This window comes from Pyxicephalus adspersus, chromosome 9 (assembly GCF_032062135.1).
Source record: "Pyxicephalus adspersus chromosome 9, UCB_Pads_2.0, whole genome shotgun sequence".
In the NCBI taxonomy this organism is placed as follows: Eukaryota; Metazoa; Chordata; class Amphibia; order Anura; family Pyxicephalidae; genus Pyxicephalus; species Pyxicephalus adspersus.
The window spans coordinates 26666808-26692051 of record NC_092866.1 but is presented as its reverse complement, the minus strand read 5'-3'; the positions used below and the strand labels follow the sequence as shown (position 1 = coordinate 26692051).

Sequence of the window (25244 nt, the reverse complement as noted above, 5' to 3'; positions counted from 1 at the left end):
TGGAACATGAGTGATCATGAGTGACTTTCAACAATAAATGTGTACTGTAGTCTTCTTCATTGAAAAATAAGACATCCCCTGAAAATAAGACCTAGGGCATATTTTGGCATTTTAAAAAATATAAGACAGTGCCTTATAATCGGGGAAACAGGGTATATTGTTATTGTTCATTATAGTGCTGCATTAATCTATCAATTATGTATACTGTTAACTGATTCTAATTGAATTCAATATTTATATGATCCCTATAGTCCCAGTGGTGGTATTCAGAGATCCCCTGATGAAGCCCTCTCTGGGTGAAACGCGTTGTGAATTAAGTTACAATATAACACACTTCTCCAAAATATGTCAATAAGAGGGGCCTATTTGGTTATGTACAATCTTCTGTGTTGATTTTAAATTGTTATACATTTATTTTGTTACAAAGTCTGTTATACATATTTTTAAAGATGTTATGAAATAAATAAAATGTATTCTTTTTACCTATCAAGCCTAGGTGCCTAAAAAGAGCTTCCATGTTTATTGGCTTGGGCTTGACACCATCTCCTGAGAGATAAAATAGTTTTTTTACATATTCTCCTAGTGCATTTCTTGTTTTCACCACCTTATTCTTCCCCTTCCCCCCTTCTCTCTCCATTTCCCTTTTCTCCTTTCTAAATAATCTCACTGCCTCATTCATCATTTTAAGATTAAAAAGGACATCATGCGAAAGCAGTTGAGAAAGGTAAAATAGAATATCATGGACATGTATTATAATTGCTGTAAGATATCTCCAGACATACCTTAAATAAGAGAAGAGCATTGAACTGTTGTTAAATTTATTGAAGGAACGTTACTTATCATGGGAATTTCTCTATAAGCTAGTGATCCACAAAGGAGGGAAAAATTTTGGTATACCAGCACCTGCAGATCTGGATCAGGTTATACAAGTGCTTGATCTTTTTACCGTTTTCCCAAAAATAGGACCTACCATGAAAATAAGCCCTAGCATGATTCTTCCGTATTTTTGAGTAGGCTCAAAATATAAGCCCTACTCCGATAAGCTACAATATATATAAATACATGGACAAGAGGTGCTCATTTAAGAAAATTGCTATTGATAGACATGAGAAATTGGGGTCAATAGTTCCAAAGGACATGGAGTCACAAGAAATTTATGATGGATTTCAGGGTTTGGAGAGTTATGATGTTCCAGAATGTACATGACTATATTTGAATAAATGTTGATTTTTTGTTCAAGAACAAATATTGATTGTTGTTCATGAAAAAAAAAAGCCTTCCCCTGAAAATAAGCCCTAGTGCATTTTTTGGAGCAAAAATTAATATAAGATCATATTATTAAAACCATTAGGGAAATATACCCATTAGGGAAATAAACAAGTGGCTGGTAATTTTTGTACAGATTTAGCAAGTGATGCATGCTAGAATGTACAAAACAAAAAGGAATAAGGGGATTTATGACCACTATTAGGTAAACAGTATGTTATTTGTTATGTGAAATTAGGAAGAATATTTTTATATTGGATGATTTGCTACTTGTCAGAGAAAGAGGCTGCTTAAATCTAATTCAAAGAATAATGGGCGATTGTGAGTTGTTGCACAGTTGTATAAGCTATTACACGATTTATGGAGAAAAATAGGTAAATGGTTTTGATTTGATATTATTTTGGGAATTAATTAGATATAAACAGAGTGATGTTATTGCAAAATATATATATATATATTTTTTAGATATGAGCTTTTTGGCTAAGGGTTACATTTTTTAGTTTAAAAATACTTATTATTTAAAGCCTGGTCCTGCCTCCCAGCTGCACGATCCTGCCCCCTCAGCAGCACACTCACACGGCCCGGACCGACATCTGTGTCCCTGGCCTTGCGCCCTTACCCTTCACACGGCGGGGACGCAGATGCCAGCCGGGCATCTCCAGGCTACACAGATGCCGGCCAGGCATTGCCAGGCGAAACAGATGCCGGCTGGGCATTGCTAGGAGAAGCAGATGCTGAGCACTGCAGAAGGACACCATGGGTACCGCTGGAGGACGCCGCGGGCATCGTTGGAGGACGCTGCAGGCACTCCTGGAAGACGCCATGGGCACTGCTGGAGGATGCCGCGGGCACTTGGGGACCAGGTAAGACTTTAAAACTCCCTTGCAATTCCATCCCAAGTGTGGCTCTGGGTTACCGCTTTTGGTACTGAAAATTAACTGTGTTGTCCCCCTCATCTGCATTGTCACTATAACTGTGTTGTCACCCTAAACTGTCTTGTCACACTCATCTGTGTTGTCACCCTTACTGCATTGTCACCATAATTTGCATTGTCTCCCTCATTTACATTGATCAAAAAGAAGAAAAGGAGTACAGCTGGGGTTTTTTGGCAATGTAAAATTATATTGTAATAAATTGTCACATATATAACCTTTGTCTATTGAACACAAACAACTCCGCTCTGCATGACTCTGTATTTTGACATCTCTTCTTCAATGCTCAACAGGGAATGGTACTTTGAACTTACACTAGTATTTACCTGTACATTATCCCTGATATATATCCCTGATATATTTAATCTGTATAGTTAACTGGTCTGGTAACCCCAATGATTACACAATGGGAAAATCCATTCGTAATTTGTGTATATTTTAATAATTGTTATATCTGTGACAATTTATTACAATATTATTTTGCATTGCCAAAAAAAACAGCTTTCCTTTTTTTTGATCAAAAGATATCAACTTGGGGTGGCAACAATTTATTCACACCATGAAAGATTGCTACTTATATCTCTATATCCCTCATTTACAATGTTATTCTAATCTTATGACTGTCACTTCTGTTTATGGAGTGTGTTCTTACCCAATTCTGTATTGTTACCCCAAACTGTGTTGTCCCTGCGTTCTTACACCAAATTGTTTTGTAACTCTAATCTGTGTTGCCACCCACATCTGCATTGTCACCATAATCAGCTTTCTCATCCTAATCTCCATTGTCACTCTAATCTTCATTCCCACCCTCATCCACAATGTTATCCTAATCTGTTTTGTCACCATAATCCATGTTGTCACTATATTCTCTGTTGTTACCATAATCCACATTGTTACTCTAAACTGTGTTGTCACCCTAGTATGTGTTGTCACTACAATCTGTGTTGTCACCCTAATATGTGTGATCAGCGCTTGCAGCTGCAGCAGGAACGTCAGATAAGAAAAAAACAAGGAGAAGGGAGAATAGGATGATGTCCAAAGACAATCAAGAAGGGGCTTAGACCTGTGGATTCACTGGAGAGGTTGTTATGAGTTGTCTTGCAAGGAGAGGAGATATTGCTCCAGGCATTGATTGGTTCGCTCTGTTAGCCAATTGGACTGAGGGTGGTAGGCAGAAGAGAAGTCTTAAGCTGCATACACACGTGCAATAATAGTCGTTGGAAAGGATCTTTCACGATGCACGATACATGAACGAGTGCTGTACATACAGCACCATTCTGCTCTATGCAGAGGGTAGGGGTAGAATGATGGAACAGCAACCTGCTGCGCGCTCTCCCCCTTCCCTTGCATTAGGATCGTTACTCCCCCATCATCCATGGATACGCCACGACGGTCGTTCAGACAATGGATGACTGGTGCTGTACACACACCAGATGTCCACACCGTGTGTACGTAGCTTAACTTTATCTCCAACAAGCGTAGAGGGCTCTCCAGAAACAAGAAGTCAACTGAACTGAACTTCACGGTCAGAAACAATGTGTGATGGCAAACCAAGCAGGCAGATGATTTCTTTGAGCAAGATTTTCGTTAACGTGAGGGCAGAAGGAAGACCAGGAAGGGGAGTGAAATGTGCCATTTTTTGAACCAAATGGTGGTAAACACATTAGAGGATGGAAGATTAGTAATGAAGTCCACAGAAATATGAGTCTAGGGTTGTTCAGAAACCAGAATTGGCTGTAATGGACCAGAAGGGGACATGCGAGGCACCTTGTGTTGGGCACACTCGTGCAAGCGGTCACAAAATCACACACATCCTGTTTTGAATTGGCCATTAATATTTAAGCCTAATCATGCAATCAAAGGTCTTGCATTGCCCATGGTGACCAGCAAACTTAGAGACATGTCTCCATCGAAGGACCAAAGGGCACTGGCCCTTTTTGACAAAGGTCTTACCTGGAGGGATCTGGTCCAGCCGGGCAGGAGCCATAGGCAGAATTGAGGCGGGGGTGATGACAAAGATTGGTAAAATTTCAGGATCCTCCTTTACAAAAAAACGAGAGGGCATCAGCTTTTACATTCTTTAAGCCCGGGCGATAGGATAAGAATAAAATAAGAATAAAATAAGAATAAAATCAAATCTTGAGAAGAGAAGAGCAAGAATTTAGACGTTGGGCGGTCTGTAGGTACTGCAGATTCTTGTGACCAGTATATATGGTCACAGGATGGCGAGCTCCTTCTAGCAAGTGGCACCATTCTACTAAGACAAGTTTGACAACAAGTAGCTCATGGTCTCCAATGGAGTAAATACTCTCAGCAGGATACAACGTCTTAGAAAAGAAACCACAGGATCTTAGCTTGCGTGCAGCTTCTTCTGTGACAGGACTGCACCAACTCTGTCAGAAGAAGCGTCCTAGAAAGGCCGAGAGGTGTCAGGATGAACCAGAACAGGAGTTGAAGCAAAGGCCTTTTTCAATGACTGAAAGGGCTGGAGCGCCTCCAATGACCAGACTTTGCAGTTACTACCTTTCTTAGTCAAAGATGTAATTGGGGCAACCAATGCGGAGTAGTCTTTAATAAACTGTCAGTAGTAATTGGTGAAGCCAAGAAACCGCTGAATTGGTTTTAGCCCAAGTGGTTGTGACCAGTCAAGCACAACCAAAAGTTTATCAGGATCCATGCGCAAACCCTTCACTGACACAATGTATCATAGAAATGGAACTTCAGAAAGTTCACACTGGCACTTCTCCAGCTTGGCATAAAGTCAATTCTCACAAAGTTGCTGCACGACTGTCTTGACATGGCCACGGTGGGTACGCAGATCCTTAGAGTAATTCAGGATGTCATCCAAGTACACGACCACACAGACATAAAGAAGGTCACAGAAGATATTGTTTACAAAATTCTGAAACACCGCTGGTGCATTACAGAGCCCAAATGGCATTACCAAAAATTCGTAATGCCCATCGCGGGTGATGAAAGCAGTCTTCCCTTCGGCCCCCTCAAGTCGAACTTGGTAAACACAGATGCCCCTTGAAGCCAGTCAAAGTGTTCTGAGATAAGGGGCAGGGAATACGTATTCCTGATGGTGATTTTATTTAGACCCCTGTAATCTATACAGTGATGCAAGGAAGCCCCTCTCCAAATTCTCTTTGATAAATTCAGACATGAGATTGGTCTCAAGGAAGGAGAGAGGGTAGACTCTGTCCCTAGAAGAATAACCAGCAACCAGATCTATTAGGCAGTCATGCGGACAATGTGGTGATAGCGCTTCTGCCTTCTTTTACTCTACCTAACTTTAAACTTTTGCAGATGTAGGAGAAAAAGGCGTGCTTAGAGATCCCTCTCTTAACTTTTTGCGGATAGTGGCGTTAGTGGCCTTCTGAGGGCAATTAGACTTTTAATGACCCTCTCCGTTGTAGTACATGCAGAGGTTCTGGTCTCAGTGGCGAGCGCGTTCCTCTGAGAATAGTTGTGCCCGATTTAGTTGCATAGGTGCAATTGCTAGAGGAGGAGGGTTCTGGAATTTTGGGGCTAGCTTGACAGGTCGCCCAACTCTCTGGGTTTCTCAGGCTCATTTCTGAAATACAGAGAGACACCAGGTCATCAAGCATAGATGAAAGATCATGGCCAGCAAGTTTGTCCTTAATATGGCTAGCAAGGACCAGCCACAAAAGCATCATTGTTCTAGCTCAATTCTGTAGCCAGGGTTCAGAAGGTCTGCAGAAAGCTTTTTAAGTCATTCAAAACTTGATCCCCCTTTTTGCAGAGACGCCAAGTACATGCTAGGGCCTCTCCTGTTAGAAAGCAGCTGAAAAATGGCACCTTAGTTTGTTCAGAGGGAAAATTCCAGTTCTGCAACTTAAACTGCATTTACCACAGGAGTAGCGAGGAGGAGTGGGGATCTGGAGCGTGGAGTAGGATGGCATGGAGGCTGGGACTGGAGCTGGAACTGGAGTCTCAGGAACAGATACTGGAATTGTAGGAGCAGAAGCAGAGGAAGGGGTCTGATTGATGGCAGACTGGAGTCTGTTTAGGGGTTTTTCATACCTCTGTAGAAAGTCTACAAGTCTTATTGACAGCAACTCCAGTTGCTGTATCCATTGCAGAAAATCCTGCATGGAGTCAGAGATCGGCATGTCAGCGGGGTCCATGGCCTGAACAAACTATCACGGTGCCACAGGGCAGGATGGTGGACCCTCCATGTCACCAGCCCAGTTGGCAGGGTCTAAGCAGCTGCCCAGTCCTCACCGGAGCCTCTAAAGGAGAGGATGTTAAACTGCAGGTTCTGCTGCAGGTCAAACAAACCAGAGGTCAGGGCAGGCAGCAAGCAGAAGTAGTCAAAGGACATAGCCAGAGCCAGTACACAGAAAATCAGCAAGTGGAGACGCAGACTGGAATAGCTGGAACCTGTAAACAGATCCTAAGGGAACTCCTTGTTCAGGCAACTTCCTCGTGCCAGTCACTTCCTTTTATAGGGAAGGTCATGAGGCAGATGGAAATCACATGACCCGCAGGTAAGAGAACCCACCACCCCTTAAACCTCTCTTCTCAAGCGAGAAAAGAATCAGTTTAGCTAATCTCCCCTTATAGCTGAGCTCCTCAATTCCTTTTATTAGTTTAGTTGCCCTTCTCTGCACTCTCTCCAATTTTGCAATGTCCTTTTTTTGTGAACTAGTGCCCAAAATGGACTGCATAATCCATATGAGCTCTAACCAATGTTTTTTGTACAGGGGCAGGATTATGTCTCCATCTCTGCAGTCTATTCCTCTTTGAATACAAGAAAGTACTTTGCTAGCTTTAGATATTGCAGATTGACATTACATGCTATGATTACGTCTATGATCTACCAGAACCCCAGATCCTTTTCTATTTCAGACTGTCCCAAATGTATCTCCCCTAGACAGCATGAAACATGCATGTTGTTAGCCCCCAAGTGCATATTTTTACATTTCTCAGTATTAAATGGAATTTACCACTTGGCTTTTAAATTATAAACATCCTGTATGAACTTAATTCCATTACATAAATTGGTGTCATCTGCAAACACAGAAATGGTACTTTTAATCCCAAAGTTTATATGATTTATAAAGATTTTAAACAGTAAAGGTCCCAACACTGAGCCCTGGGGTACACCACTAATAACCTTAGACCATTCAGAGTATGAATCATTATTCAACTATGGATGTCTGTAGTTACTTTGCAATAATTTTGTTCCCCTTTTGAAGATAGGAACCACTTTGCACCTACGCCTATCAATTGGTACCATGCCAGTGATTAAAGAGTCTCTAAAAATTAGAAACAACGGCTTTGAGATAACTGAGCTCAGCTCATTGAGGACACATGGATGAAATCAATCAGGTCCTGGTGCTTTGTCAACCTTATTTTTGCTCAACTGTTTTTTAATCATATTAACATTTAAGGGATTGATATTGCTTTTACCAATTTGGACTTCAGCCCTGCCATTTTCCTTTGTGTACAAATTAGTGTTTAATAAATCCGCCTTTTTCTTTAGTCCCAGTTACCTACTCTGAGACATCCTTTAAAGGGCCAACAAGCTCAGATCCGATCTTTTTGTTATTATTATATTTTTTTAAAAATGGGGGTTTGCCTTTCTTTTGCAATCTGTCTTTTATTTTGAAGTCTGCACATTTTATCTTCTTTTTACATCTTTATTTATATTCTTTATAGTTTCAAATTATGGTGATTCTTCCTTTTTATATTTTTGGAATGCCCTTTTCTTACTCTTTATGGCTTTTTAACATCCCCTCTCCAACTCTCCCAGTCCAAAGCCACCCTTAACAATGGAAAATGTGCTCCCTTAAAATTGAATGTTTTTATCTGCTGTTTTTGCTTCCTTTTCACAGCTTACATTAAATGAAATCATTATATGGTCACTGCTACCCAGATTCCACTTTTATGCACATTTGAGCTCTGCATATAAAAAAACTAGGTCCAGCAAAATAGCATTTCTAGTTTGGGCTTCAATATACTACCATAAAATTATCTTGTATTAAATTCATAACTTTCTGTCATTTTGCTATACCTGTAGTGCCATTACTCCAGTCAATGCCAGGGTAGTTAAAATCACCCATTACTAAAACATTGCCAGCTTTTGCAGCCCTTTCTGTCTGTGCTAGTAGTTGAGTCTCTATTTCTTCCTGAGCATGGGGGCCTGTAGCAGACTCCAACAGCACTGGAGAACAATTTTGAACACATTTTTTGTTGAATTTTGAATTTTTAAGCTTATGTACACTAAAATAGGAATGCTGATTCTGAAAGTGCAGTTAGTGTTCTATTACGTCAGGTTTTTCTCTACCGCTTATTTTAATGCAATTACTGTAGCGTGGATTTGTATAGGCTATTCTTTTACAAGCAAGACAGTGTGGTCAGAGGTTGTGTGCTGATCTACGTAGTGAATAAGCAAAATGTATTATTCTACTTACACATGTATTTCCTTTCTTTCTCGTCATGTCTGGCTCTGCTGTTTCTCGTCATACGTGCCTAAAAAAGCCTGATTAATTTTGTTATATCTGTGGCAGTTTCACCATTCCCAGTCAAAGGGTGAACATCAGCACATTTGTAGTGCAAGCCTATTTGGCATATTTCAAAATTAAACTTGCTGATCAAGATAAGTCTTGGCCCCTCATAAGGTGTGCAAACAGCGTGTCGAGAGTTTACGGATGTGGACAAAGGGAACACGTGATAAGATGCCATTTGGTATACCTATGGTTTGGCTAGAGCCAGGAGATCATTTCAGTGACTGTTACTTTTGTACAGTGAAAACTTCAGGATATAACAAGAAAAATAAATGTAACCAAGAGTATCCTAGTTTACCATTGGCGACACGCCCAGTGGCTCATTCATTTTCGATTTTCGTTACACTACCCTTTCTTGAAGAACTAAGTAACCGCAATGATGAAGAGTTTGAAATTGAAGAGGACACTGTTCGTAAGGGATTTGTTCAACATGAGTTAAGTGATTTGGCATGTGATTTGGGACTATTGAAGAAGGCTTCAGAACTCCTAGCATCAAGAATATGTGAGAAAAATTTACTTGAAAACGGAACTAAGGTATCGTACTTTCGAACCAGAGATATTGCATTTCTGCAGTACTTAAAAACTGTCAGCGGCTTTTTGTATTGCCATAACATACCTGGTTTATTGGAGGAATCCAATCTATAACTCAACTGAATGCCGACTATTCATTGATAGCTCAAAGCGGAGCATAAAGTGTGTCCTCCTTCACAACAAGCAAAATATTTGGGTCAGTCCCAATCGGCCATTCAGTTTCTCTTCTGAAGAATATGCAGACATAAAGAGAGTCATTGAGTTGTTGCAATATCACTAACACAATTGAGTGATCTGTGTTGACCTTAAAAAAGGATGGTTCCTTCTTGGTCAGCAATGCGGATACACCAAGTATCCCCGTTATCTGTACATGTGGGACAGCAGAGCTCGTAAGAGGCATTGGGTGGAAAGGAATTGGCCTTCAAGACCTGCCCCAAAACCAGGTGATCCAAACATTCCAGATGAGCCACTTGTTGCTAGAAAGAATAATATATTCCTGTCTCAGCACATGAAACTGGGTCTGATGAAGCAGTTTGTTAAAGCTTTTCCAACTGAAGGAGACTGTTTCACGTACCTCATTTTGGCATTTCCTAGCCTGTAATTTGAAAAAATAAAGGCCTGTGTGTTTGATGGTCCACAGATTCGGCAGCTCATCAAAGATGAACATTTAATCAGGACAATGTCAGACGTCAAAAAGAATGCTTGGTTATCATTCAAAGCCATATCACTATAATCCGCATTGTCACTCTAAACTGTGTTTTTCCCATCATCTGCCTTGTCACCACAAACTGCGTTGTCACAATCTGTGTTGTGACCCTCATCTGTGTTTTCACCCTAATCTGCATTGTCACCCTCATCCACAATGTTATCCAAATCTGTATTGTCAACTTCATCTGTGTTGTCACCATAATCTACTTTATCACCTAAATTGTGTTACCTTATCTTGTGTTGTCACCCTCACCTGCGTTGGCACCATACTCAACGTTGTTTTCTTAAACTGTGTTGTCACCCTAATCTGCGTTGTAACCCTCATTCCCAATGTTACCATATTTTGTACTGTGACCCTAAACTGTGTTGTCACACTAATCAGCGATGTCACTATATTCTGCATTGTTACCCTAATCCCCGCTGTCACTATAATCTGCGTTGTCATCCTTATTCACAATGTTATTCTAATCTGTATTTTTACCATATTGTATGCAGTCCCCCAATCCACATTGTCACCCAAAACTGTGATGTTACCCTCATCTGTTTTATCACCCTAATCTGCAGTCACCCTAAACTATGTTGTCACTCTAATCTATGTTATCATCCTAATCCATGCTGTCACCAAAATCTATGCTGTCACCATAATCCCTATTTTCACTCTAAACTGTTTTATCCCCATCATCTGCCTTGTCACCACAATCTGCGTTGTCACCCCAATCTGCGTTGTCACTTTAATTCACAATGTTATCCTAATCTGTAATGTTAACCTCATCCGTGTTGTCACCATAATCCACATTTTCACCTTATCCTCATCCACCATATTATTCTATTCTGTGTTGTCACCCTTATCCCCGCTGTCACCCTAATCCATGTTGTCACCCTTATCTCCAATGTCACCCTCATCCACAATGTTTGAGATTGCCATTTCTGTGGCAATCTTCCAAATCTGTGTTGTCACCTTTTTCTATGCTGTCACCATAATCCCCATTGTCACCCTAAACTGTGTTGTCCCCCTCATCTTCTGTGTTGTCACTGTAATCTATGTTGTCACCCCATCTGTGGAGTGTATTGTCTCCCTGATTAATGTTGTCATCCAAATCCATTTTGTCACCATGTTCTGCACTGTCACCCTAATCTGTGTTGCCATCATAAACTATGATGTCACCATAAATTGCGTTGTCACCCTAATCTGTGTTGTCATCCTAATCCGTGCTGTCACCAAAATCTGCATTGTCACCCTGAACTGTGATGTTCCCCTTATCTGCGTTGTCACCCGCATCTGCGTTGTTATCCTTATCTGTGTTGTCTCCCTAAACTGTGTTATCATCCTAAATTGCGTTGTCTCCCTAATCTGCATTGTACTCCTAATCCCTGTTGTCACCCTTATCCACTATGTTTTCCTAATCTGTTTTGTCACCCCAATCAGTGAAATGTGTTTTGTCTCCCTAACTCATGTTGTCTCCCAAATCCGTGTTGTTATCCGAACCTATGTTGTCATCCCCATTTGTGTCTCCCTTATTGACTTTGTCATCTAAATCCGTGTTGTCACCCTATTCTGGGTGGTCCCCATCATCCACAATGTTGCCCTATTCTGTGTTGTCACCCTCATCTGCATTGTCACAATAATTCACGTTTTCACCCTAATCTGCGTTCTAACCTTCATCCAGAATGTTAATCTATTCTGTGTTTGCACCCCAATCAACTATATTACTAAAATCTGCATTTATACCCTAATCCCCTCTGTCACCCTAATCTGCATTGTCACCCTCCATCTGTGAAGTGTGTTGTCTCCCTAATTGATGTTGTCACCCAATTCCACGTTGTCATCATAATCTCAGCTGTACCCCTAATCTGTGTTGTCACCATATTCTATGATGTCACCCTAATCTGCACTGTTACCCTAATCTGTGTTGTCACCCTAATACTTGCTGTCACCAAAATCTGTGTTGCCACCCTAAACTGTGTTGTTCCCCTCATCTGCGTTGTCACCATAATCTGCATTTGCATTTTACTCCCCATTGTCACCCTCATCCACAATGTTATCCTAGTCTGTTTTGTCACCCCAATCAGTGAATCATGCGTTGTCACAATGTCGTGCCAACCGCATCTGAGTTGTCACCCTAATCTGTGTTGTCACCCTAATCCATGTTGCCAACCACATTTGCGTTTTCACCATAATCTGTGTTGTCACCCTCATTCACAATGTTATCCTAATTTATACTGTCAACCCCATCTGTGGAGTGTGCTGTCTCCCTAATTGACGTATTTATCCAAATTCGTGTTGCCCTACTAATCCATATTGTCACCATAATCTATGCTGTCACCATAATCCTCGTAGTCACCATCATCTCTGTTGTCACTGTAATCAGTGTTGTTACCCTCATCCAAAATGTTTTCCTAATCTATCTAATCTGTGTTGTCTCCCTCATCTGCTTTTCACCCTCACCTGCATTGTCACCCTCATCCATAATGTTATCCTTTTCTATGGAGTGTGTTGTCTCTCTAATTGTTATCACCATAATCCACGTTGTCACCCTAAACTTGGATGTTACCCTCATCTGCATTGTCATCCTAATCTGCTTTCTCATCCTAAACTGTGTTGTACCCCTCATCTGCGTTGGCACCCTAATCTGTGTTGGTACCCCCACCCACAGTGTTATCCCAATCTGTATTTTCACCCCCTATATGTGGAGTGTGTCTCCCTAATTGATGTTGTCACCCATATCTGTGTTGTCACTAAAATCTATGCTGTCACCTTAATCTGCGTTGTCACCCTAATCTGTGTTGTCACCCTAATATGTATTGACACCGAAATCTGCATTGTCACTATAATCTGTGTTGTCACTCTAATCCCTAATCTGTTTTGTCACCTCCTTAATTAATGTTACCTATATCTGTGTTGTCACCATGATCTGTGTTATCACCATAATCTGTTTTCCCCCTAATCAGTGTTTTCACCCTCATCTGCAATGTCACCCTCATTACCAATGATATCTTAAACTGTGTTGTCACCCCGTTCTGTTGAGTGTTTTGTCTCCCTAATTGCCATTGACATCGAAATCTGTGTTGTCACCCTAATCTGCGTTGTCACCCTCAACAATGTTGCCATATTTTGTGTTGTCAGCTTCATCTGCATTGTCCATCTGTGAAACGCGTCACCTCCCTAATTGATGTTGTCACCCAAATCCAGGTTGTCACCATAATCTACGCTGTCACCCTAAACCGTGTCAACGTAATCTATGATGTTTTTTTTTTTTTAAAAAAGGTAAATCCCCTCCCCTTTCTGTTTTGATCGATGTAGCGATCAAGACATAATAGGAGCGAAGAGCCTCCTGGGATATCTACGTCATAGATCCCAGGAGGCTTCGGACTAGGAGTCTTTTTTTCAATGGATTAAAAAAAATGGCAATCTCACGCACGTGCAGTGATATCCGCTCTCTTTTTTTCCCATCTACATCACCCAATCTTGCACCTGTGCAGTGTGAGACTAGTAGACGTAGGAACTGCTGGGACGAAGGAGGATACGTGCTGGGACGTAGGAGGATACCAGGATGATGCGGGACCCAATCCAGGAAACCTCTGGAGGGATCAATGGATATGTGAAGGTAAAGGTGAGTTTTTTTTTGCAGTTTACTTCCACTTTAAGGATAGGTTCAGACTAGGAGGCTAAATACTGCTTACTGTCCACCTACTACTTCCCCATACTGTAAACAGCTAGGTGTCTGGAAGTGGCTTTAGGCACAAATGCTTGTTTATCAGTTTTAAAAAAGTAACAAAGACAATACTTTGTATATCTGTTCATTCCCAGACGGAGGAGGGTAAATATCTGATCAAGATTCCAAAAAACTTCTTATCCACAGACCCCCAAAACACTAGGGTTGTATTGTGGGCCCTGTTCCCCAACCATGGCCCTTGCCACCACTTTTTTTTGCCCCCTTCCTTTTTTGGCATGCCAGATTCCAGAGAGCTTTCTATAAACATACAGACATACAACTTGGGCATGCAGAGAAGGGGCAGATTCCTTCACAAAGGGGAAAAAGATGCCGATTTCACGTATGTGCAGTGAGATTGGCTCTTTTTTACCCCTTTTCAGCGGGCTACGTCATCTGATCTGGTGAGTGAGATTGGGTGACGTAGCCAGAAGAAGGAAGAAGAAGACTGAAGATGGCGGCACCCGCCACTTCCTCTGCACCGGGGTGGAGAAGAATTCCAGGACAGCATGGGACCTGATCGTGGAAAGGTCCAGCGCAATTGAGGCATCTGTGGAATTAAAGGTCAGTGGGATTTTTTTTTTTTTTTTTTTTTAGTTCCACTTTAAAGGATATCAGACAGATGGTTAATATAAAGACAGTTAAAAGAGACCATTGAAAAACCAAGTTTAGAATTAGTTTTATTCATATCAACTAACCACAATTTCCTGAAGACTAGCATTATCACATTACTAAACAAATCCTACACATTGACAAGGATAGATAATTCACAATTTTAATAAATCATGGGGAATCATGAATGATGGGAAAATGCATAATTTGTTTCCACCATAAAGAACTGTATAAAAGGATGGTACTCCTACCCCCCCCCCCACGGTAAAAAAAAACAAAAAACCCTGCATATAAATTAAAAGACATATAGTAAAACAAGTAGGCAGAAGGAAATGTCTTAACTTTGCATATAGGTTGTCACTTACAATAACAAATTGAAACACAAAATGCAGTATAATGTATATCCATCAAACCAACTTTCAATTTTTAGCATCAGTGTAATAACTGAATTGTGTCTGTACTCTCTCTATTTCAACATCCCTTACAAATACTTTTTGATTGAAGCATAACTAAAAACTTTTATGCAATCAGTAGGAACCAATTACTACACACTTTAGGAGTTGATAGGCAAGTGATACCATGCAAGGAGGTTAAGTAACAGTTTATTGAGAACAGAAGTTGTTTGAACATCTAACCTCTTGCTTTTATTTTATTTTTGTATTACCTAAAACATGTTTCATCACAAACATCAACCATGATGACAAAACACATAGCTTACAGATACAAGCAATATTCTTTGAGTTTCTATGTGTTGAACACCCCCAAGAGCAAGCAGGCATTTCATGCAAAAAGCTATGCATAATGAAAGACCCAATGGGAGGTGAGAACATGAGGCCTGCAGTGGTTACTACTGATGCAGCATGCACAGCTCAGTTTTCAAAAAGACAAGCATACATGGTTCACAAAAAAACAAAACAAAACTAAACATGTAATAAGGAAGAAAAAGAAATGAAAGAACATAGAAAAGGACAGTTGAAGGAAAGTAAAAACTTGTTTTAATTTTATTTTTTTATTAATTATTAAGGTTTTAAAGACTCTTTAAATTTTAAAGCTTTAGCTTATGAAAAAGTTATAAAGAAAAGGGAATAAATGTGAAATGTACTAGTAAGAATTGGGTTGGCTTCAAGACCGAGTGTTGTAATAATGCACAAACAGTTGTGAATTATGGTGTCATTCATTTAAAATGGCACCAGATGACACCCACACACTCCACCACAAACACATTTGGGCCTGATTTGCTAGCAAATAGCAAATTTTTTTAAAGAAATACATTCCAGGTTTGCTGGATCACCCAACTTCACTGATGAAAGTGTATCCCATTGAGCATTATTTATTAAAGCTCTCCAAGACTAGAGAATATACACTTTCATCAATGAACCTGGGTGATCCATCAGACCTGGAATGGATCTGGTCCAAGATTGAAAACATGTACTAACAAATAGAAAATTACTTATAAGAAATCCATTTCAGGTTTGTTGGATCACCCAGGTTCACTGGTATGTATATATGTACTGGAGTGTATATTCCCCAGTCTTGGAGAGCTTCATCATCAAATCAGGTCAGTTGCATCATATCACACCAGAATTGTGCATTCTATGAAATATTGCCTATTTGGGCAGTGTATGGTGGTGTGTGTGCATAATCTGTTGCTTCAATAAAATGAATGTATTATCAAATTGTCAGCATGCTTGCAGCAAGGCACTGCAGCTCAGTGTACTAGTGTTAAGAGGGCCAAATAGGCAGCTGTGCATAGACAGCATTAAATAGTTAGAAGTATGAGGTTATCTTTATTTACTTGTCCACTTAAAAAAAAAAAAACAAGAACTCATCAGCCACCTGTATAATAAACGATGTGTGCATCAAGCTTGGGAGGGGCAAAATGACACTGGTGAGTTCCTGATATGTTTTCAGTGGTATAATTGCAGATATGTACATCAAGCTTTCTTTACACTAATACATATATATATATATCAGCCTACATTTTCATTATTACACAAATCAGAAAGTTACAGTAAGTGTCCTTTCACACCCACCCAGCCTACATACCTTTAGTAAATCAACTCATTTGGCTTTTCAGCAACAATAATGCTTTTACCATTTGAATATGAATGAAGGGGTTTACACCTGTTCATAAATGCTACTGAATGGCATCATCATTGATATTGTTTGTTAAATTGGAATTCCCATTTTTTTAAGTACAAATTCTAAATAGCTAACTTAGAACTCACAGTTTGTACACTGAAGCTGCAAAGAATTATCACAAAATTGTATTTTTTTTATTATTGCTTTTTCTTTGTTAAATTGCCTATTTGATGTTTCAAAAACCATTTTATCATTTTACAGTGCATGGTTTTGTCATAATAAAAAAAGGGCGATAGCCATTCACCTTTTAATACTCATATTGTCCTCTTCTTAGGTTTCTACTAATATTTTTCATGCTTCTGCTTTCTGGCACTCTCTTTCCTGTTCATAACACTTCTGTCATGTGTATGCTTACTGTGTTAAGTCTCCACATTGTACTATAAATTGAGGGATAATACTGTTGGGAATGCTATTAAAGAATGGTAATCCTAAATGAAGCAGTTCTCTGTTTTACACACTGAAAAAATAAAGATTCACATATTATGCAGAAAAAAAAAAAAGAAAATAGTAAGAAGTGCTGACTGCTAGTTTATATGTTTGTAAACGAAGTTTTATTGCAACGCTTAACTGCTTACAGTGCAACAACCAATTACACACTGGAATTTAAAACATTAGTGCAACCAGTGTTCAAACATACTGCACATATCTGGTTGGTATGAGTAACTGCACACCACAGCCCAAAAATATTATTCAAAACTTTTTTAAAAGATATTTCTACATTTATATTAGAAACAAGGAATGCTTTCAGTTATCATTTTTTTAAGTTGAAGAGAGAAGTAAAAGAAAGAAAGAAAGAATATAGGGTATTAAGTAAACAAAGAAATAGAGGGAAAACAGAGAGAGAGAAAGGGAAATAAAGCAAAGAAAGGTAATAAAGTTCCCTAAAGGGTTTCGTTTTTCCCAAATGGATGAACTTGAGTTTGGTAAGTGACTGAAACCAGTGATGCATGAGACACACATGGAGCAGGAGAGAGATTATGAACGACAGACATGGCATAATGAAAATTGGTAAAGAAGTTAGATAGAATGAAGGACTGAAAATTTAACATAAGGGATAAGGTAAGAAAAAACAAAAAGAAAATGTGGATTAAATCCGTACCTTGGTTGCTTAACGTCAGATGTGCTGGAACTTCGGATTTTGGGAATGGGAATAAAATCAGAACAGAGTGGTAGTGGGGAGGGGGATAGAGGGAGGAAGAAAGAAAAAACGAATAAACGACAAGTTTAGAAAAACGTCACAAAAAAGAAATTTAAAAATATAAAAAAACTTCCTTTTCTCAAAATGCCACAATTTAAAAGTTCAAGTAGTAGGAGATTAGTCTCTTTTTTAATTTGTGACAGGCATCTCACCCCAATTATGGGTAAATTGGGGATGGGTAAAAGGGAAATATAGAAAGGGCTACAAGGAAGGGGAGGGGGAGATGCCAAAAATAATAATTAATATAAAAAGAAAATAAAAGAAACAAAACAGAGAGATATGGTAGTTTAGTTTTGGTTTCATTGAAGAAAGAAAAAGCATTTGGAAGAGGGGAGATGGGGAAAAACAAAGCCAGAAAATAACCAAACTTAAAAAAGAGATAAATATATAGAAAACAAAGAAAGAAAAAAAAGAAAAAAAATAGAGCCAAATGCTTTTTCTTTATATATATTCATATATATACAATAGGATGGAAACACACATAGAATATATACAACGTAAGGCAAAGGAAGCCAACTGTTGTATGCAAAAGTGTAACAACTACAGTTATGATATATTTTGTGTATTATTTAAGCAGTAACCACAAGTGTAAAAACATTCCGACATTCAGTTAAATTTCAGATCTATAGAACACATTATCACAATTAAACGTTAGGCACAAAAATGAAAAAAATGTTAGGTGCACTTTCATAGAATCTAAAACATCAACAGTAAATTAAGATTTGGTATAGATAATTTGCTTTCCAGAAATATTTCATAGTCCTATATCCTTAATAATAAACTTAAAGTAAAACTTGTTAGCATTATTTTAAAAATAACATTTTACCTATATATACAATGAGCCTAAATAAAATCAATGCAAAACATAACCTTTTTTTTGGCTGAGCTTTAACATCAAAATACATTATATATATTCCAAATAATTTTCATGCTCATTATTGTGCAAACAAAAAAAACAATTTAATAAACATCTGTATGATTATCCAGTACAATAAAACGTACAATACCATCCCTTGATTATGCTAAAATTTTCATGAAAGAGAAAATCCTGAAATACTGTTACAGCATTACCAACTATTTATTATCTCCAAAGCACAACAAGAACACAATTTTGCCACTCTTCACAATGAAAATGTATCCAGGCTTTACTTTTCATTGGATTGCTTGAAAATATATATTTATAAAAGTTTCATACCCCTTCAAGGTCCTTCTCTATATCAATTCTGTTTTTTACAAAAGTTCATATGCTTCTTTTTAGGTATGTGTAATGTCTATGGCTAAAATGTACTTGGAACAAGTCTGAACCATAGCCTATTAAGTGCACAGATAAAGATGCACATGAAGACTGAAACATTTTTTGAAAACAGGGCAGTTTCTGGGCTAAATAGCAGACAGGGCAAACTGGAAATAATATTAACCCCCTACCCACACCACCAAATGCAGCAATTAGGGGCATTGCTAGGATTGTAAAAGACAAGGGATACTTTGAAGTGCCTGTGGACTCAGCAAATGGTGGTTGTGGCCTCACTATGCTGACATTGTGGGGACTTAAATGTAAATACCACGTATACTTGAGAATAAACAAAGAATGCTTTAAAGGGAAAAAAAGAAAACATTCATACTCAAATCACACCAGTAATTGATGTTCACCATTGTGTCATCACGTAAAGTGTGTAACAATCTTTTGCCTTTAACACACTTTATAGAGCACTCAGGGCTGTTTACTGGTGGCCAGCAATAATCCCCAAAAGATCATTTAAGGGCAATTGACTCATCATAGCAAAGTCAAACCTACAAAATATCCGTAAAAAGAGAAAAAAAAAATATGCAGGCTTTTTTTCATTTCCCCTGTTTTAAAATTACACACACCACAGATATACTTGTTCACATTAGTTTCATGGGTAATTTTGTAGATTATTACTTTAAATGTTGGCATAAATTACCACATTTTCTGCCCTAGGTTTTAGTCAAAGCAGGTTTCCCACATTTTCAGGTAAAAATAAGTAACTGGGTTTGGTTTAGTTTATATTCAATTATACATTGAATATAAGCCTGCAGCCAGGACACAGGGGAACAACCAGAGTAAAGGGGGGGGGGGGGGTTAATCAGGTCAGAGAAGAGTGAGACAGGACAGATAAGAGCAATCAAGGCAGAGGGGTGAGCTAAAACATAGGGGGGCAGTCAGGACACAAGGGGTTTAGCCGAGAGTGAGAGGATCAGTCATGGGAAGGATGCTAGGTGTGAGCCAGGACAGAGGGAGACAGACATTGCAAAAGGGTTGTGCAATTACAGGGAAGCTAGACGGGAAGAGAGAATAAAGAGTTCTGTAGCAAGATGATCCATTTAGTTTCTGCACGGTGTACTGGTTCATGACTTTTCATTGATAGTAGGCAGTCGAAAATGGCAACTCAACCACTCACAAATATTAGAGACGATTTCTACCTAACAGGAAGAGCCTTTTTTGAGTGAGTTATCTGACCCATACATTTGTAAAAACAAAAAAAAAGGAAAACTAAAGAACAACCCATTTTTAATATTGCAGAACCTGAATATGTAACAGGAAAACATGGCTGTCACCACATATATATGCCATTACAAAATTCATATATAAATATATATATATATATATATATATATATATATATATATATATATAAATAAACAGATATATATATAAATATATATTTGAAAAGATTACATAATTATTTTAAAGTTATGGAGGTAATCCTTAAGGCATGGACTGAGAAATGGAATTCATATTAAAATGCATGTTTTTATTCTATAAGCTTTTCTAAGTTTTTATTTAAAATTTATCCATGCATAAAACTCAGTCTCCAAGGAAATGATTACCCAATGTCACACTTTTAGGATTTTCAACCTGCTGATGTAAAATATGAATGGACGCAAAGTGAGCACAACTTATTCACCTGCCTAATCTGGTAAATAATGATTGTTGAACTAATGCCTAAAAAGCAGAGAAAATTGTTAAATAAATACATGTATTCTAAGAAGACATAAGCAACAACGTCCAGAGCTTTTCTAATTGGGAAAAGAAAACTATGCAGGCCTATTTAAAGCATAAAGTAGCATGCTGCAATGCATTTTCAATCTACGGACATCCGACATACGGACGCCTCCTATATACGAACAAGGCTTCTCTGCTCGCTCCTGTGCAGAATGGAGGCTTGAGATGGGGAGGGGGTTGGTTTTCATGACTTGCAGAAGAAATCTTTTGCTAAACACAGCTGAGGTTGTGGGTGATCGTAGGGGGGTGAGCTCTTTTTGCAGCCTCTTGAAACTCTTTATTGACCAAGACAAACTTTGCAGTTGTTTCTTTTTGCATATCAAATTACAGCTTGCTCCATAAGTTAATGAATGTCTAGGCTCTATAAAGATTTATTTTTTTGGCTTTGTTTGTGATTAGCTTACAGTGAGGATTTTATACTTTAAATGACGCCATGCTGCCTTATAATGTGTTGGGACAAACATCTGTCCTAATTGCATTTATTAAAATAATTTACCTGTTCCGACTTATATACAAATTCAACTTAAGAACAAACGTACAGTACCTATCTCGTATGTAACCCAGGAACTTCCTGTTTATGCCTAAATAGAAAATGTCCAGCATCATCTTACCCTTTCCTGTTCTTTCTGTTTAAATGTTTTTGTATTAATTAATAAAACAATAAAGGCAATACAAATTTTGAAATTGTAGTGGAGATTATATCATCACATATTTTCCATTCCATAGGTAATACACATGCAGCATATTGTGATGCTTAGCAAAGGCAATAAGCTGGTAGAGGCTGATGAAACGTGGAGTAAATGATGACAATTTGCAATTAGATTTTAGTTCTTTAATTCATGAAGGCTTCCCACCCTTTCAGACGTATTCTTACCCAAATATAATATATTTGTATACCTTCTCCCAACAGCAAGCATACTTCTTGCATCAGGACTAAAGGCTCTTAAGAGCAGTAATGAGGAAAGTTGCTGTGATCTTTCAAGAAAACTAAGAAAACTATGTACAGCACCCTGATTGTTTTCCCACTAGCCTACATCTACATAAAGAAGCACAAATATCTCATAGATCTTTTTACTTTATAATACTAATTTAGCGTATACATTAAGATAGATTGAAACAGATACAGAAACCAACACAGGCCGCTCTAAATAAATAATTTACTGATAAACCTATATTACTCATATTAATGCTTCTTAAAAATAGGACACAAGGGTTTATTAACTTTTTGATTTGTTTTTCTGTGCCAATGGTCTGTGCCATTAGTACATTTTAAAAAATAATCAGGTAAAAAACTTGTATCCCCAATATTGATGGTTTTCCTGATTTGCAACTATGAATCAGTTGACTTAGGGAATCCATTAACAATTATTTAGGCTGGGAGCTGTCTCTAACATCCTGCACCTAATAATGGTGCTCCTCACTGTTTTATAACAACCAACAGAGCTTTGTTAGAACTTAAGCAGGGGACACAGTAATCATTTTTTGACTCAGATGTCTACTCTATTAACAAAATTTGACTAGTGTATGGCCACCTTTACCTATCCTCACTAAATCCCACACCTAAAACTAAAAAAATAATTAAAACATTTTTCCCAAAAATAAATTTTAAGACAATTTTAAAACACTAAAATATAACTATTAATAAAATAAATATTCAAAAAGCGTATGGGTTCAGGAAGGGTTTCAGAGAAACAAAAAAACGAGTTTAAATGCCACTTGGATGAACATGTTTTATTTAAAACATATATTAAACAGGTATATCACTCAAACAATATACAGGTAGTTCACGGGTTAAGGACATTCGGCATATGGACACCTCCTAGATATAAATGGGGCTTCTCTGCTTGCTGTGTGGAGAACAGGGCTTCCCTGTTCGCTGTGTACAGAACAGGGTTTCCCTGCTGGCTGTGTACAGAACGTTCTGACCTACATATCAGTTTAACTTAAGAACAAACCTACAGTCCCTATCTCGTATGTAACTCAGGGAATACAAATCTAAACCCCTAAGGGGTAATCTTTATTAGTAAGTAGTGAAAACAAGGAAATAGGGTTTTTTTAGGCAAAATATATTATTGTATGGTATCAATGATATATTTAGTAGATAATTGGTCTTGTTAGGTCAGAGGACCATTTGTAATCATAGGTAGGCTGTAAGGCACTAGTCATCAACCATCTCAACATATAAGGTACAAAGTATCATAGGCTCGGACTATACAGCGTACAGTAAAGAATCGCATGAGGAGGGGGAAAATCTGGTGCATGCTTTATTATCAGACCTGTGGTACCTGACGTGTTTCGCCCGATTGAGGCTCCTTCAGGGGTGACGGTTCATTTGCGTTACATAAGCATTTACTGGATACAGTGTTATCCATATGAGGTAAGTTTTTTTTTTCAACTGTCTTTATTGGTTTATAATTTTACAAATACAATCAAACAAACATCAATAACCAATAGGGGAACAAAAAGGAGAACATAAAGCGGGAGGAAGGGGGGAGCACTCAGAACATTTTGATGAATAAAAAAGAAAAAGGAATAAAAAAACTAGTTCAAAATCAGCCATTTAAACTTGTAGCAGTACATGAGGACTATTGGCCCGATATATTTGTGATATACCACGTAGAGTATTGGAACGGTTGAAGGAGCGATGTACTTTCTGAGTTTGTAAAGGCATAGAGCATAAATTGGTACCAATGTTGCCAAAAACGAGTTATACAGTCATCACCTTGCAGTTGAGCATCCAACATTTCTCTATGAAACAAGACTTTAAGTGAAACGAGGACTTGTTCCGAAGTTAGTGAAAGAGGTTGAATCCAGTTTTGCATAATCGCTCGTCTGGCAGCTAAAAGGCAAACATTAGTCCATCTCTGCATAGAACGTGATATATTATCTGTGCTTACACCATCCCAGGAACCAAACAGGAGCAGAGAAGGTTTATTGGGAATGGGATGGCCAATAACACTTGATATCAACAGAATAATTTGTTGCCAGTAGTTGGTAATATGTGGGCAGAACCATAGACGGTGTGATAAGGATGCCTTAATATCATTACATTTAGGACATTGAAAATGCCATGTCTTAGGTTGGGGGTCAGACGAGGAGGGTCTAAATGCCTTATAAGCTCTGTGTAGTATCATAAACTGGGACTCCCTCCATACCTCATTCACAATACTTTGTCTAACCGTTAGGTAACCCTGTATGGCAGAATCCACTATGTCAGGATCTGGGAAATCTCTCTGCCACATTTTCACATTAGAAACTGACAAAGGTTTAATAAAGGTAGGCAGAAGGCAGGCATATATATTAGAGATATTAGGAGGAGAGAGCGACAGGAGCTTGTCAAAACCATTAGGACAAAGTAGGTCATCATATTGTAACACCAATGATTTAAAATAGGACATAGCCTGGGTATAATACAATGGATGGAGTGCCCATCGAGGAATATCATATTCGACCTGCAGATCCGTTAGGGACAACTTGGCCAGATCTTCCTGTCGGAAGAGATCCCTAAAATATTTTAGACGCTTTTGTTTACATAATTTAAATGCTGCGTGCTCCTGTGCCTGTGGGAACAGAGGGTTGCCACAAATGGGTAGATATTGAGATAGGCGAACTGGTAGACATCATCTTTACCAAGTGACAGCGGCCTAGAAATGACAATGGCAAATTTTCCCACACTTTTAATTCCCTTTGTATTTTGTTTATCAAAGGAGGGTAATTTAAGGTATACAAGGAAGAAGGCAACCGGCCAACACGAAGGCCTAGATATACTATAGAGTGTGTTGCTACTTTAAATGGTACGTGTGCCCTCCATTGTTCAACAGCCTCATTAGACCCGGCCAAGGACAATATCTCACTTTTGTCAAAGTTTATTTTCAACCCCGAAAAACTTTCGTAAGTGTGGAACACCGATTGAATAGTATTAATATTGCTTCTGGGGTCAGAGGTAAAAATTAGGATATCATCTGCGAAAAAAGCAGTTCGCAGTTTGTTATCTGGCACTGGAATGCCGTGTAAAAGGGGGGTATTGTCTAAGTATCTAACCAGCGGCTCCAGAGCAAGATTGAACAGGAGGGGGGACAAAGGACATCCCTGCCTGGTCCCTCTAATGTAGGGCAATGGGATCGGACAAAAATCCAGGTGTGTGTATATTAGCTTTTGGAGATGCGTACATGGCCTCCAGTAATCTAAGAAAGGAGCCCCCACCTCTAATATGTTTAAGTACTTTAAAAAGCCATAGAATGTTCACAGTATCAAAAGCTTTATGCGCATCTATCGCAATTATAGCCAAATCTAGGTCAGGGTGTCGTTTTGCAACCTCCAGAGCCACCAGTACTTTTCTGTTATTGGATACAGCTGCTCTACCCTGTACAAAACCTGCTTGTGAAGTGGAAATAATAGAAGGCAATAGTTTAGCTAGTCTATCAGCCAGAATTTTGGACAATATTTTTGCGTCCATATTAACCAAAGAAATGGGGCGGTATGACTCTGGGTCACAGGGATTTTTATCTTTTTTTAGCAGGAGCCTAATATATGCTTCCTGACCAGACTGAAAATACACACCCTTGTCCCAGAGAGTAGAATACA

The 25244-nt window shown here is 38.7% G+C and overlaps 1 protein-coding gene across 1 annotated transcript in view; it reads right to left on the bottom strand.

The window, feature by feature from the left end:
- The window catches only part of LOC140338515 (neurexin-2-like), a 346284-nt gene that overhangs the window by 180598 nt on the left and 140442 nt on the right, over window positions 1-25244 (bottom strand). The window contains exon 5 of the mRNA XM_072422758.1: window positions 17537-17566. Within this exon, the coding sequence (XP_072278859.1) occupies window positions 17537-17566 (30 nt within the window). The remainder of the gene's footprint in view (window positions 1-17536; window positions 17567-25244) is intronic.